This window comes from Tachysurus vachellii, chromosome 13, assembly GCF_030014155.1.
Source record: "Tachysurus vachellii isolate PV-2020 chromosome 13, HZAU_Pvac_v1, whole genome shotgun sequence".
Taxonomy (NCBI): domain Eukaryota; kingdom Metazoa; phylum Chordata; class Actinopteri; order Siluriformes; family Bagridae; genus Tachysurus; species Tachysurus vachellii.
The window spans coordinates 3,683,231-3,699,155 of NC_083472.1; the positions used below are offsets into that span (position 1 = coordinate 3,683,231).

The window sequence follows — 15,925 nt, forward strand, 5'->3', positions numbered from 1 at the left end:
CCTTAAAACCTGACGAAGGATATGATTCAGCTTCAAAATGCTAAGGGCTGTATAAAGCTTTTAACAATGGACATTTTCTCAAAGCATCTTTACAGAAGCATCGACAAAGGATCAAAATTTTAAAGTTTAACATGAAGTTACTACTTATCTCTAACATCTATCCGTAATGACAAGCCTGAGGTGATGGTGGCAAGGAACCGGACTCAGAAGGGAACCTCGTCCTCATTTGGATGACACTAGACAGGAAATAATGTCAATGTAAATAATGTCCTTTATGGTCTTCCAGTTTACAGCATTTGGTAGATGCGCTTATTCAGAGCGACCTCCATTTTATACAATTGAAGGTTAAGGGCCTTGCTCAGAAGCCCAGCAGTATCCGCTTGGAGGAACTACCTGTAGGACTACAAACTCACAACCTTCCAAGCAGTAGTTCAGCTTTACCCACTAGACTACCACATCCCACTGTTTCAGTTCATCCTAACCGTTGATGTCCTTCCACACCAACCTTGGTAAACCGAGTCTTCATGGAGCTTTGTGCACAAGAACATTGTCGTCCTGGAACATATTTGGGCCTCTTTCTTCCAGTGATAGGGATCTTTAACACTTTACATTTATAGTGATTGTCAGATGTCCTTTAACCATCCATACAGCGAAGTGCTCTCTGTGTCGATGGATACATCAATATCGGTTCACAATCTAGTCATGGACCAAGAATACCATCAATCATATGTCTTTAAACTTCAAACTTTGTAGCAAAATTTATGCATGGTGTGGTTCAGGGGTGCACATACTTTTGGTCATACCACCATGGTATATCATCAGATTTGGAAATGTGATAATGTAGGTGCTAAACAGGTCATACTTACAACAGAAAGTCATACGTTTGTTAGTTATATTCACCAACAAATCTTAAATATAAACTCCACAATGTTTTAGCGATCCCGATCCGAATTTATTGGCCGTGTGCCATGCTGACATCACGGGACAACATTCAACAATGCAGTGATGATTAATACGAGAAAACTTCGAACGTTTATCACAAACGTGAAGGATAACGTTTAGGATTTACTGTTAAAAAAAAAAACCAAGAGCTTATTTTCTTACTAGCGGTGTTCAACTAAATATATTAAAGTTGCTGGAAATAAGAAAGTATCTGAGTGATCAAGATGCATTAGAGCGTGAGTTGATGAGGACATGAGATAGTATTGACTGAACTACAGGGCTAAAGCGCCGCTGCATCACTGTCTTTAAATCGAGATAAAGTGAGAGATAAATCTCCCTGCAGAAGCTAAATAAAAATCATGTCAATCAGCCAACAAAAAAAAAAAATTCAATGCTGAAGAAAACCTTGATCGCTTAGTGTGTATGTTATGGATAACGATTGCATTTTCATTGAAATTGAAGAAAAAAAAGGGTTAGTATAAAATGAAACGGAAGAACATCTCATATTTTTCTGAATAATCCCATGACTGCAAGCCTGCAGGTCATAACAGAGCAGCACATAACACTGAACACTGAACTATAATTAGATTTCAGATGTTGCCTTTTATCACAGTTGTTTGGAGCCTGGTTGTGGGTTCAGGAAAGCAGTCTGGTGCGTAAAGCGTTAATCCGGATCTGGAGTTGGAGTGACACTCTTGAGGAGTTCCTTCGTCTCGTGAAGCATGAAGTCGTACAAGAACGACAGAGAATGATGTGTTATTCTGACCAAAATACAGAATCAAACTCTTACCTTTGTAAGCCATGAGAAATGTTTGTAGAAGTCAATATCCTGCTCCATGCTGAAGGCCCATGTCTGCTTATCTGTGTGTATGTGCATATGTAAGTGTATGTGTGTGTGAGAGAGAGAAGCAGAAGCCTGGAGTCGGAGGGCTCATTATAGGGCTTCACAGTGCTGACGGTTGCCTGCTTTATAAAGCTCCCCTCCTCCTCCTCCTCCTCCTTCTCCTCCTCCCTTCCTCCTCTTCTTCATTCCAGCCTCTGGAGCCTCGAGCTCCCGATACGCTACAACGACGGCTGTCTTCCCCCCAGACCCCACATCTGCTGCTAGCCCAGTCACGAAATACTGCTACCACTCCCATACTCACATTATGTTTCTCACTGTCCATGGTTTTAACACACTTTAACACTTTTGTACAGCTGTAAAAACAGACTTTATAACTTCACGCTTGCTGAGTTTTACTCTCTCTCTCTCTCTCTCTCTCTCTCTCTCTCTCTCTCTCACCCGCTCTGACCGCACTGGATTTCCCCTCGTTATCACGAGGCGTTACTAATTAAGTAAAAATCACAACACAAATATGAAACAAAACAAGTAAATCGATATATTCTTAGACAAAACACACACGGACACACACACATATACTATACACACACATTTGTTAAAATTCTCTATTGCACCACTGTCTTTAAAGACTGGAAGTGATTATGGTGAAGCTCTTGTTTCCTGAAGGAGATTCCCCGCCTCGCAATCTCGGCATCGACAGACAGAAATTACAGCCATTCCTTTGTTTAACACCCAGACCACACTATCACCAACTCTCCTACAAAATAAACATGGAAAATAATCCACAGCTTTGTTTCGCCCCTCGAACACTTCTACCATTAAAAACCACAGCTAGGTTTAAGATAGGAGTCAAATCTGGAGCAGCGGATCTGAAGCTATGGCAGTTTTATGCAATTTCTTACTTGTTCACAGAGCAATTAGAGTCAATTAAGGAAAAAAAGGATTAATCAGTCTACTCCCTAATTGGGCCTCCTTAGAGAAGAGAAGAGAAGAGAAGAGAAGAGAAGAGAAGAGAAGAGAAGAGAAGAGAAGAGAAGAGAAGAGAAGAAAAATTGATAAGAGAAGAGAACAGAAAATAGAATAAAATAATAGAAAAAAGAAAAGAAAATAATATGAGAAGAAAAAAAGGAGAAGAGAAGAGAATATGAGGGGAAAATGAAAAAGAGAAAAGAAAATAAGATTGGAATAATAGAGAAGAGGAGAGGAGAGGAGAGGAGAGGAGAGGAGAGGAGAGGAGAGAAGAGAAAATGAAAAGAAAATTTGATAAAAGAAGACTGGAGAACAGAAAATAAGAATAAAATAATAGAAAAAAGAAAAGAAAAGAAAAGAAGAGAATATGAGAAGAAAATGGAAAAGAGAAAAGAAAATAAGATTGGAATAATAGAGAAGAAAAGAGCAGAGCAGAGCAGAGCAGAGCAGAGCAGAGCAGAGAAGAGAAGAGAAGAGAAGAGAGAGCAGGTTGAGTGCCAGTCTGTTCTAGTCTTCCTCTCCTCTCTCATCTCTGTGGCTCAGGCCATTTCCTGTTGGGTGAGGGGACAGTGTGAGTGTGTGTGACTGAGAGAGAGAGAGAGAGAGAGAGAGAGAGAGAGAGAGAGAGAGAGAGAGAGTGTCTACATGTGTGTATCGGGGTGTTTGCATCAAGGAGACAGTTGTCTCTGCCTTTTACAGCTGGAGCTGCTCTCAAACACTCGTATCTCTCCGTTGAGATTAGGATTGGGATTATAGTAAAGAGGAGGTTATAATCTCAGTGTGTTATGTCCTTTCAGACATTATAGTTCAGTATTGTTACACATGGCAACTTTCATCTTTGCTTTTTTACAGAATCTTAAAACACCGGCATTTTTTAACTTTAGACGGAAAGTAAACTGAATCAATCAACTCAAGTACGGAATGAACGACTGGCGTCCATGCCGTTTTCTAAAAATAATCAGTGACGAATAGGTGTGATGTAGCCCAAAAACAAAAAGACTTGCTTTGGTGTCATACTGTACTTTTGCATTTTAGCGCTGGAGCAATAAAGTAATAGCGTGTCTCCACCTGCTACACACTGTAGCTAGAGGTTTATCATTTATAATTTTATTACATAGTCTATCATTTGAGGGGGCACGGTGGCTTAGTGGTTAGCTCGTTCGCCTCACACCTCCAGGGTTGGGGGTTCGATTCCCGCCTCCGCCTTGTGTGTGTGGAGTTTGCATGTTCTCCTCCGGGTACTCCGGTTTCCTCCCCCGGTCCAAAGACATGCATGGAAGGTTAATTGGCATCTCTGGAAAATTGTCCGTAGTGTGTGATTGCGTGAGTGAATGAGAGTGTGTGTGTGTCCTGCGATGGGTTGGCACTCCGTCCAGGGTGTATCCTGCCTTGATGCCCGATGACGCCTGAGATAGGCACAGGCTCCCCGTGACCTGAGGTAGTTCGGATAAGCGGTAGAAAATGAGTGAGTGAGAGAGAGTCTATCATTTGAAAATAGAGCTGCATCCCAAATGGCAAATACACACCATCCTGTGCACTATGCACTATGTACTCTTGTGTTAGAAGGGTTGTATCTTTTCACACAGATCCACGTTTTTTTACTAATGAGTCCAAAGATGAACCCTGCGCGGGACTGTTTTTATAAACCCGCACCCGCCCGCTCCCGTGAATTTCTGACCAGGACCGCCCGCGTCCGCAAGCTGCGTGTTCCACTCCCGCCCGCACCCGCAATGTTTGTGTCCACTCCCGCGGATTTTTTCTTGAGAGCTTGTGAAAATTTTGATTGTATACAAATGATCAGACTAATTATTAGCTCAGGCTAATGTCCAGAATAACAGAATTAAACATGATTGCATTTAAATAAGATAAATTAATACTAAACCAAAGCAACACACCTGACAAAAACATTTGTTTTTTATTATAAAACATTAACCGTTTTAACAAAACCACAACTAGCGGCACCTCATTTTTTAAACGTACTGCATGATACACAGACACGCACCAAATGATTAACTGTTAACAACTGTGCTTTTTCCTCAATACAGTATGTCGAGACACAGTGGTTGGATGTGGCAGCGCATCTCTCACATCAAATGTACCAAATTTAGCGGCTACGTTAACAAAGTGCTGAACTATGTCAACAAAGCCATTCCCGGCAACAATGTCATACGGTCTAATATCTTTACAGCAAAGTGCGACACGTTTTTCCATAGTATCTTGCTTAACGTGAGCAGGAAGTGCTTTATTGGAGAATGAGAGCTTGCTTTGACCACTGAGAACTGTGCAGGTACAGTATGTCATCTCAGGCCAGACGTGCCAGATTTTTGTCCGTTGTAAATTAACACTTTTGCACATTTATTGCAACTTACGAAGTTTAACTCTTTCCCATTTTTTTCAGTGACAATTGAGAATTGTGTCCAGATGTCTGACTTGCCTTGCTTTGCTTTCGTCAATTAAACAGCCGCTTTAATCTTCTTCTCAACGTCATGTGTTGACTCCATTCTTATTATTAGGCTACACGCCAAATCCCTCCGGGTCCCGCGGATCTCCTGCTAAATTTTCTGACCACCCACTCCCGCCCGGGGCAAAGGTGAAACCGCCCGCTCCCACGAGATTTGCGTTGGGTCCCGCGGGTCCCGCGGGAGCCCAATCCCAATGCAGCCCTCTAGTCCAAAGCCGATGGCAATTGATATCAAATGCATGTAACTCGGTGCTGCTATGGATTTCCTTATATATACTGTAGCTATTTCCAATAGCTTTAGTGGGATATGGAGAACAATAAAAGCACAAACTTATTTAAAAAAGCTTGTAAGATGTCTTGTCTTCCGGAGGGTCATCGGCCATCTTGAAATTATTTTTATCGTCTAGCGTCGGCACCTGCTAGCTCCACCCAAATATCTGTAATATTTAAATATCTGTAAATACGGTTTGTTTTTTGGTCAGAAATGTGGCTTTGTGATTGGCCTACTGATTCCACTCACTGGATTATCTTAGCTCCGCCCACCATACAGCCAGTCTACAAACATAAACACAGCCAACTGGATTCAAAATCTAAGTAGCACTAAATCACACACAGAAAACCTTCTTTCTACTAAAAAAGAAAGGAAAAATGACACTGTAGAAAAACAGACGGCAAAACCGGCCAGCTGAAGAACCTCGGTTCTGGACGATGCAAAACTGAATCAGGATAACAGCCATGGACTTACCCATGAGACCCAGTAATCCTCAGGGACGGTGCTGAGCGAGGACACATGAACATCATGGCGACTGACGGAGAAGTGGAGGAATGGGAAAAAGTGTAAGGAGAAGAGAAACGGAGAAAGAAGGAGGCAGGAAAGTTAAGCACAACCCCTATCCGAATCTCTGAGGAGCATCCAAACTCTTTCAAAGACGTCCAGATTAAACAAGCACACACACACAGCTGAAAAACAGCCTGTGATCCAGAGGAAAACAAACCCATCATCCTACTTTCACAGCTTAAGACTGGCTGAAGTCTTCACATTGTTATGAAGCACAACTAAAAAACCACCAGGTTGATAGAAATGAGTCAGAAAGTATGTGATTCAGCTAAAAAAATACAACAATAATGTAAAGACTTGACACACTGACATCGCTTGTACAATCGAGTGTATTCCAATATGCATACTAGTACAGGGGCAGGTACTGGTCCTGTTTATTTATTTGCATTTGTAGAAACATTCCAGTGTGATCTTAACGTACAGTAACTGCTCCTTAATGCTTAGGGGCAGTGGTGGCTCAGTTGGCTAAGGCTTGTTGTATATAAAGGTTGTTGGGCAAGGCCCGGGGGGCACGGTGGCTTAGTGGTTAGCACATTCGCCTCACACCCCCAGGGTTGGGGGTTCGATTCCCGCCTCCGCCTTGTGTGTGTGGAGTTTGCATGTTCTCCCCGTGCCTCGGGGGTTTCCTCCGGGTACTCCGGTTTCCTCCCCCGGTCCAAAGACATGCATGGTAGGTTGATTGGCATCTCTGGAAAATTGTCCGTAGTGTGTGATTGTGTGAGTGAATGAGAGTGTGTGTGTGCCCTGTGATGGGTTGGCACTCCGTCCAGGGTGTATCCTGCCTTGATGCCCGATGACGCCTGAGATAGGCACAGGCTCCCCGTGACCCGAGGTAGTTCGGATAAGCAGTAGAAGATGAGTGAGTGAGCAAGGCCCTTAAAGGCAGGGTCTCCGAATTTTGAAAGCCAATGTCGACATTAGAAATCACCAAAACAAACACACCCCTAACCCAAATGGGTCCCACCCCTGTATTGATAGCTCCGCCCACACATACATACGTAACCCAGGCAAATAATGGAAAGAAATGTGTCTTTATCATAGCTGAAGGGAAGAACAATACGATTGCAGATAAACAAGCAAGCAAAAATGACACACAAGCATAATCATATAAAGGACAAAGGCATATATTAGTTCTGTGTAACAAAGCAAAACCAACGTTACTCACCTATCGAGAAGGAAAAAAGCGCCTCGGCGTCTTAAGTAAAGTTGGTCACATATTCACAGATTGGAGTTTCCCGAGTCAATAACTCCTGAGCTAAACACTGTTACTACACAAAACACGGTTGTAGCTGCGTCTCTACATTACTACGATAGAAAAGAGGTGTTATTTGTGTAGTAACAGTGTTTATCTCAGGAGTTATTGACTCAGGAAACTCCAATCTGTGAATATCTGTGGGAACTTCCTGCTCCTTCAGTTCTCTCCAGCGCTGGAAAGCTGATCCTACTGTATATTAACACGTCCTACTTCTTGCCTTATCGTAAGCCTTTCTTCGATTTCTTTCTTTGTTTTTATCCTCCATGTCAATGTTAAAACCGCTTTCTGCTAATGTCACACATGCGCACTGAACACTCTCTCCGCCCATATTGACAAGCCCCACCCCTTTCTGCTCATTGGCTACACGTTTGTTTTGAATTTTGTTTTTGATTTTTTTATTATTCGGCCCGACTCAGTTTTCTGAAGCATTTCTCAAAAATCGGAGACCCTGAATTTAACACTCCCTGCTTCAGGGGTTCTGTATCCCTGTATAATAGCTGACCCCAGACTCCTCAGTTGAGATATGTAAGGAAAAGTATTCTGCTGTAATGTATATGTGGTCATAATATATAACTCAACGCCCCGATTTCAATCGTTAATGTATGATTTTCGTAACAAACACACAACACAAATAATGATGTGCTCTGTGAAAATATTCACAGCAGGAATTTCATAACCATGCATGAGAACTTAAAATGAAGCAGTCTGACAATAACATAAAGGGAAAAGACAACATTTGCTCCAAGTGAAAAAAGCACTTTTATTAATCCTATTTTTACCAAAATTTCTTGGAAATAATTTTTCTCTGTACAATTTGAGTGCTTTGGAACCTTAATAAATTGATGAACACAAATATTGCTATTTCTTTTTTTTGGCCGCCACAAGCCTTTCAAGTGCCCGTTTTCATTGTTTATCAATGTGTCTCTTTATTGCTTTTTGTTTGTCCTCTGCGGCTTGAAGTGAGGGACGAAATAGGTGATTGCCTTATCTTGCTTCTGAATGCTGATTGGTCAAAAGACGCGAGGACGATTGAGACGTGAGGCGTCATCTGCTTACTAGTGCTTCACACTCCAGTCCAGTTGGTGGCGGTGAATGCACGAAAAGTTGGTTTGCCATCCGCCATTAAAAGTCATTAGAAGTAGAGACGCGGGGCATCAGCTTGATAGACGGTATACTACGCTGCGTCAAAAACCGCCGCCTAAGCACTACTTCGCCTAATTATTGGATGGAAGTAAGCGGTTTCGGACGCAGCTGAAAGAACCCAAATGACACATTTTGATTAAAAACGGCGAATTTCGCCGAAAAGTGACTAGTTTGCAGGTATGAAGTGAGCACTGAGCACACACTTCCTTTTCATCACTCCCTCATGCCAATGTGTTCCACCTTGTGATTGTTTTAAATCCCCTTGCTAGCTGACAGTGCTTACCCTGTACACCGTGTCATCTTTTGAACTGACACTTCCATGCATTTAAAACTTCAAACTCAACAAGACCACAAATGATCATTCTCATGACGTGCTAAGCCTTTCATTGTTACTGCTATTCTGGGTTTGACTTTGATCCCGTCTTCCGGTTTTGTCTACGAATACTAGTCTTGTTCTCTGTGAAGCAGTAGCTCAGTGGTTAGGATGTTGGGTTACTGCTCAGAAGGTTGTGCGTTCAAATCCTACCGTTGCTCAGTTGTATAAGCGAGATGTATGTAAGTCATGCTGGATGTGTGCCAAACGCCTAACTATGTTTGTAGACTGAAGTTTTTCACCTGGTTTATTTTTGCAGCAAATTTATTCATTGACATAATTGTCTCAAAGAGGTTTTACACAAACATAGAAACATACTATAAATTTTTCAGTTATGTTACTATTAATCACTAACATTTATCCCTAATGATCAAGCCTGAGGTGACGATGCTGAGGAAAAACTCCCTGAGATGATATGAGGAAGAAACTTCAAAAGGAACCAGACTCAGAAGTGAACCTCATCCTCATTTGAGTGACAATGGACAGAAAAAAAGTTCCTGAGGAACTAATAGGTCAGCGTCATTTCTGACATAAAACTAATTCCTTCCTTCTTCAAATGTAAATCTTCAAATGTTCAAAAGCTGACCGAAGCAACGGCGGTTCAAGGTCACTGTGAGTCTACAAGTGGTTCTATCCAGAGCAAGCCGATGTGTCACGGGCTATCCATGCAGATCTATCCCCAGCAGAGTGCACCACCAAGCAGGGGTAGGGCGTCAGGATGTATGCTGTTCTGCTCTTTTTAATTCAAGCATTCTTTTATCCGAAAACAAATTAACAAATCCGAAAACACATTAACATTAATTTGTTTTCGGATTTGTTAATTTTTTTTCGGATTTGTTAATTTGTTTTCGGATTTGTTCATTTGTTTTCGGATTTGTTAATGTGTTTCCGGATTTGTTAATGTGTTTTCGGATTTGTTAATGTGTTTTCGGATTTGTTAATGTGTTTCCGGATTTGTTATTTTGTTTTTGGATTTGTTCATTTGTTTTGCACTTCTCGGCCACCGTAATAGAGGCTGCTGAATGTGTATCTACTGTATATTTCCTTCTGAGCCTAATGTGTATAAGCTTGAAAGATAGTATAGAAGCATTTATTTGTCACATATACAGTACATTCCAGCCCAGTGAAATACTTTTCTTTGCATATCCCAAATTTGGAGGTTGGGGTCAGAGCACAGGGTCAGCTATGATATAGCACTTGGGTTAAGGTCCTTGCGCAACGGTGGCCCCAATCAATAAGCCAGAGCCTTAAACACTTAAGCCACCACTGCTCCCTAAACCCGTCCAGGCAGCAGTGGGATTTAAACCCAAACCCCTGAAGAGACTGGAAACTTAATCAAGCGCCTTAGACTGCTCGGCCACGTCAGCCACTCGGACTCACCATGCCTTTGTCTAACCACTCCAGCAGGGTCTGTGCTGTGGAACAGGGCAGCTCTGAGCGCAGAGTGTCCCGACCTTCTCCACCCTGAAGATCCAGAGCCAAACGCAGCTCCTCTGCTAACTGTAACACCTGCAGCGGACCCACGCTGACTGGAGAACCCAGATCCGGCAGACCGTTAGTGAACTCCACCATCACCTTAGAGCCTTAGAGAGAGAGAGAGACAGATAGACAGATAAAGACTTAATAATGCTGAATACTGTTTTAATGAACGTTCACACATAGAAAACCAGAACAAGGAGAAATGTGATGGCATGATCATTGGTTTGAATATTTTAGATTCTCTTGAGATTTTCACACACAACACTGTGTTGCTTACAAAAGGTGTGGCTCAGCTCAGGATTACTAATCAAAAGGTCATGGGTTTAAGCCCCAGCTGCCACTGTTGGACCACTGAGCATGGTGATTGACCCTGTGCTCCAGTTTCCTACAGTAACAAACTGGGGTCTGTGAAAAAAGAATTTCACAGTGAGGAAAATAAAGTCTCAATATTCAGTTCTCGTAGAAACCCTTGAGAGATAAGAGAACGAGATCAAGAGAGAATGACCAGGGATCCTGAGCAAGAACCTTAACCCTCAATTGCTCAGTTGTATAAATGAGATAAATGTAAGTCGCTATGTATAAGGGTGTCTGTCTGATGGTCCACCTAAAAAATACCAGTATGCTACACGCAAGCCCAATGAAGATCTAACGTGTGAAAGAATTCCTAACAACCAACACTTTAGCTGTATCACCCTTCACCCCTCCACCCCACACGGCCACGTTTCATCCCCATCGCCGAACATGTCCCTCTTCTCCAACTGCCTCCATCTGGATCTGATAGAGCAGTGCTGAAACATCTGGATGCCATAAAACCACAGTAATGCATCAGCGAGAGCCACCACGACTCAATCATTCCCTTTACAAGAGCCAGAGACAATCCGGGGTCCAAAAGCACAGGGAGCTGCGAGGCCTCTCGGACCTCCTCGCGTCAGTAGCTACACTGAATAGACTGTAGTTTACCTGAATGTAAACAGGAAAACAGCAAGGCATTGTGGGAAACAAGCGGCACGTACTTTACCAGTGCGTGTCAGTGCTAATTCACTAAACTGTGTACAGTATGTGAAGGCTAGAAGTGCAATATTTATTCATTATCTGCGGATCGATATAAACGTCAAACACTTTTATTTAAAGTGATTAATAAAGTGATTTAAAAAAAACACAGCTCACCTATTGACTCACCTGCATGTGTCTTACTGTGCCCTTCACCTGTCAGTTTTCTCATCTGTTTATTATTTATTATTCATTCATTCATTCATACCTCGGGTCACAGGGAGCCTGTGCCTCTCTCAGGCGTCATCGGGCATCAAGGCAGGATACACCCTGGACGGAGTGCCAACCCATCGCAGGGCACACACACACACACACTCTCATTCACTCACGCAATCACACACTACGGACAATTTTTCCAGAGATGCCAATCAACCTACCATGCATGTCTTTGGACCGAGGGAGGAAACCGAAGTACCCGGAGGAAACCCCCGAGGCACGGGGAGAACATGCAAACTCCACACACACAAGGCAGAGGTGGGAATCGAACCCCAGACCCTGGAGGTGTGAGGCGGACGTGCTAACCACTAAGCCACCATGCCGCCCTATTATTTATTAATTATAAAATAATATTATTTTCTTATTCTTTTTATTCGTACACACTTTTATTATGTGTGATGGATCTGTCAAGCATCACTGAGCAGCCCTGCAATGCACTTTAAATTAAATGAAGTAAATAAAAGAAATATTGCAATAATAATAATAATAATAATAATAATAATAATGATCCTCCTCACAGAGCACTAGAGCAACAGCTAAAGGTTTTTCATTATTAAATAACAATTTGATACAAAATCAAGCAGAAAAGCATTCATCTGTCTGTGTTTATGTTAATATGTCTGTCACATAAATAAGTTGTTATAAAACAAGCACATTGATATTGAACCGGTGTGATTTGGTTCACAGCCGGAACTACTTTCGGAGTAGGTTACTTTGTTCTGACCAATCAGGATTGAGAATTCAACAGCACTGTTGTATAAAATCGTATAAAACTCCGAGGTCATATAATTATATATATAAAATTATATATAATTATATATATATAATTATAATCTACAGTGAAAGGATATAAAAATATGATATCACCACTCATCTAGCTGAATTTGGTCAATCTTTTCACATGCTTTGACAACTTTTATGCTGTTTTCACCTGCATTATAAGCATAAATAAAGCACAAAAAAGTCATATTGTTGCATTTCCGTCAACTTCCAGCAGGTGGTGGTATTTCAAAATCATAGAGAATTGCCCCAGACACTCAGATGTATCCCAGGTCTGTCTCATGAGTGTAAAAAATGACATAAAAATATTATACATACTGAAAATATGAATCTGTTAACGATCATTTCACTGCCATTTATAACCAACATGAAAAGTAGTGCCATTAAAGGTACATTATATATTATACGTAGCATTGTAGGAATATTTCTCTAAATCCCAGAAACTCTGACTATTTCCACACGAAACATTTCGCACGGGTGGAACATAGACCTTAAAATGTGTTTTAAGGACAAACATCAAGAACTTTATCATCTATGATCAAATCCGTCTTTCGTTCACGTGTTGAACGTGACTACGGCTCTCATAGAAAAGCCATTACAGAGTCGGTGTGTCTTCACTGCTAGGAGCTTAAAAGAATCCTGTGTGTGTTTGTGTGTTGCTTTAAAAGAATGAGTGTGTCTAGGTTAATGAGTGAAGCAGCAGTAGGGTCAAGAAAAGCCTCTGGTGTGCAACACTTTCCAGGGGTCACTGAATCCACTGGGGGGCCAAGATGAGAAAAAGTTTTGAAAAATCGAACGCTTTTTGTCTGTAATTATCCTAAAAAACCTGCCTGAGGGACTGAGTGTATACACAACACATCCATGTTGTGTTCCTGTGGTAGGTCATGTGTCTAGCAGCAGGTTCGCTCTTCCCCAGTCATGCTTTATGACATTTAACAACAAGCAAACAGACGCAGGCTTTTGACATGACAACAGCTGGGGGGTGACCTTTAATTCTAGAACCTGGGAACATGCTATGTTATGTTATGTTATGTTATGTTAGGTTATAATGTCTCTTATACACACACACACACACACACACACACACACACAAACATGCTGATTCGAGTGTCTTCTTTGTATGTACAGTAACAGTAATTTCTCTCTCTCTCTCTCTGATCCCCACTTGTCAACTCCCTTCATTAAACATTCGTCCTCTATTAGTCCAATCATGCTGACAACTGCTGCTGAGTTTGCTAGAGGACACACACACACACACACACAAACACCCACACAACCCCCACACAAACCAACAACCAATTAACCTCCTTCCTTTAGCATGTAACCTCAACTAAAGTATTTTATTCTGTTTAAATAAGAAATTTTATTTCTGTACATCTTGTATTTTTTTTTCCATTAAAAATGTGAAGGAGTCTAATTAGTGCGACATTGCGATTAGATGTAAGCAACACCGCTTTCGGATCTTTCTTGACGACCTTTTCGAATCAGGACGCTCTAAAAGCCGTCTGGATTTCTCAACCCTTTAACTCTAGCCTTATTCTTGCTGCCCAGAGCAAATCATTCAGCCCAAATTATTTTTGTACAATCTTTTATTTTTTACTATTTTCATTCATTTTAATTTAATTATTTTTTATTTTTTACTACAAGGCTAATCTAGCTAACAAGGAGCTTCTAAGAACAAACAGAAAGTACCTAGAGTAAAGTTTTTTACAGTAGGTATCCAGAAACTTTTTTCCTTTAACTTTACTCCTTAAAATCCTTAAAGCTTAAAAGAAAATCTTTAATAAACACAGCTCAAAGTAACCTACTCATTATTACACTTATTATTATTATTATTATTATTATTATTATTATTATTATTATTATTATTACTTTATTGATACTCTGCTGAAAACCAGTCCTCGTGCAGGTTACTTATGAGACACTTTTTCACTGAGGTATCCAGTGCTGTCTGCTTTTACCTGCGATGATGTCGTCCATTTGCTCTAAAGCAGCCTCCAACACGTGGCTTGCATCAGACGCCATGCTGCTCCACGGCTACCGCTTCAGCTGAAGCCTGGAACAGAAAACAGAAACAAAATTCATCAGGAATTTATTTCTCACAAATAGAAACACCAGAGATTTTACAAGCGATTATAATATCTTCTTAAAGGTAGGGTGTCCGTTGTTTGAAAGCCAATGTTGACATTCCAAATCACAAAAACAAACACGCCCCTAACCCAAACGGGTCCCACCCCTGTATTGATAGCTCCGCCCACACATACATACGTAACCCAGGCAACTAATGGAAAGAAATGTGTCTTTATCATAGCTTAAGGGAAGAACAATACGATTGCAGATAAACAAACAAGCAAAAATGACACACAAGCATAATCATGCAAAGGACAAAGGCATATATTAGTTCTGTGTAACAAAGCAAAACCAACGTTACTCACCTATCGAGAAGGAAAAAAGCGCCTCGGCGTCTTAAGTAAAGTTGGTCACATATTCACAGATTGGAGTTTCCTGAGTCAATAACTCCTGAGCTAAACACTGTTACTACACAAAACACGGTTGTAGCTGCGTCTCTACATTACTACGATAGAACAGAGGTGTTATTTGTGTAGTAACAGCGTTTAGCTCAGGAGTTATTGACTCGGGAAACTCCAATCTGTGAATATGTGCCAACTTCCTGCTCCTTCAGTTCTCTCCAGCGCTGGAAAGCTGATCCTATATTAACACGTCCTACTTCTTGCCTTATCGTAAGCCTTTCTTCGCTTTCTTTCTTTGTTTTTATCCTCCATGTCAATGTTAAAACCGCTTTCTGCTAATGTTACACATGCGCACTGAACACTCTCTCCGCCCATACTGACAAGCTCCGCCCCTTTCTGCTCATTGGCTACACATTTGTTTTGATTTTTGTTTTCTTTGTCGTCCCGACTCAGTTTTCTGCAGCATTTCTCAAACAACGGAGACCCCACCTTTAAGTGACTTCCTCATATAATTCAACTGTGAGACCGGTAAACTTAGTTTCAGTTTAGAATTAGTTAATTGGCTGACGTTAGATATCAGATATTTTATATCGAGGTTCCTGTTTCTATTTTAACTCTGTTACTTTAAATATTTTTTTTTTTTAATCTTTAGCAGCTAGTGTATTGGTAGCGTTATTAAAAGTGATGATATTTGGTCAAATTACCAGTAAAATCAAATAAAAAAACAAACAACAACAACAAAAAAAAAAACATTATTTTGCAATGTTCTGATTATGCCAATATTTTGTTTTAAAATAATAATAAAATATTGTAATAAAATATTAATGATCAAACATCAAACTGCAAATGTATAATATATACAGAAATTAAAATTATTCTTAATAAAATATTAACTATTTGAATTTATTTATTTATTTGTTTGTTTGTTTGTTTGTTTAAGTTCTCTCCACTTTTAAATCCATTTGCATTCCTCTTATCTTTTTATTTTTTTCCATTTTATATCTCTTTCTTCTTAAAGCATGTACTTCTCCATATTATTTTTTTCTTTTTCCTTTATTATTTTAATTCTTTTTTTAACAATTTTTTCTACTCCTTTTTCTCTCTCAT

At 40.6% G+C, this 15,925-nt stretch overlaps 1 protein-coding gene across 9 annotated transcripts in view; it reads right to left on the minus strand.

The window, feature by feature from the left end:
- ppfibp2b (PPFIA binding protein 2b) overlaps positions 1 to 15,925 on the minus strand; it is a 77,972-nt gene that overhangs the window by 44,807 nt on the left and 17,240 nt on the right. For 8 of the 9 annotated variants that reach the window (XM_060885277.1, XM_060885276.1, XM_060885275.1 and 5 more), the window contains exons 2-3: positions 14,309 to 14,403; positions 10,203 to 10,405 (exon numbers count right to left, since the gene is read on the minus strand). In XM_060885277.1, coding sequence (XP_060741260.1) covers positions 10,203 to 10,405; positions 14,309 to 14,372 — 267 coding nt within the window. In that variant the 5' untranslated portion in view covers positions 14,373 to 14,403. Of the gene's footprint in view, positions 1 to 1,732; positions 1,873 to 10,202; positions 10,406 to 14,308; positions 14,404 to 15,925 lie in introns of those variants that run through there. The other variant, XM_060885274.1, reaches the window with a different exon arrangement.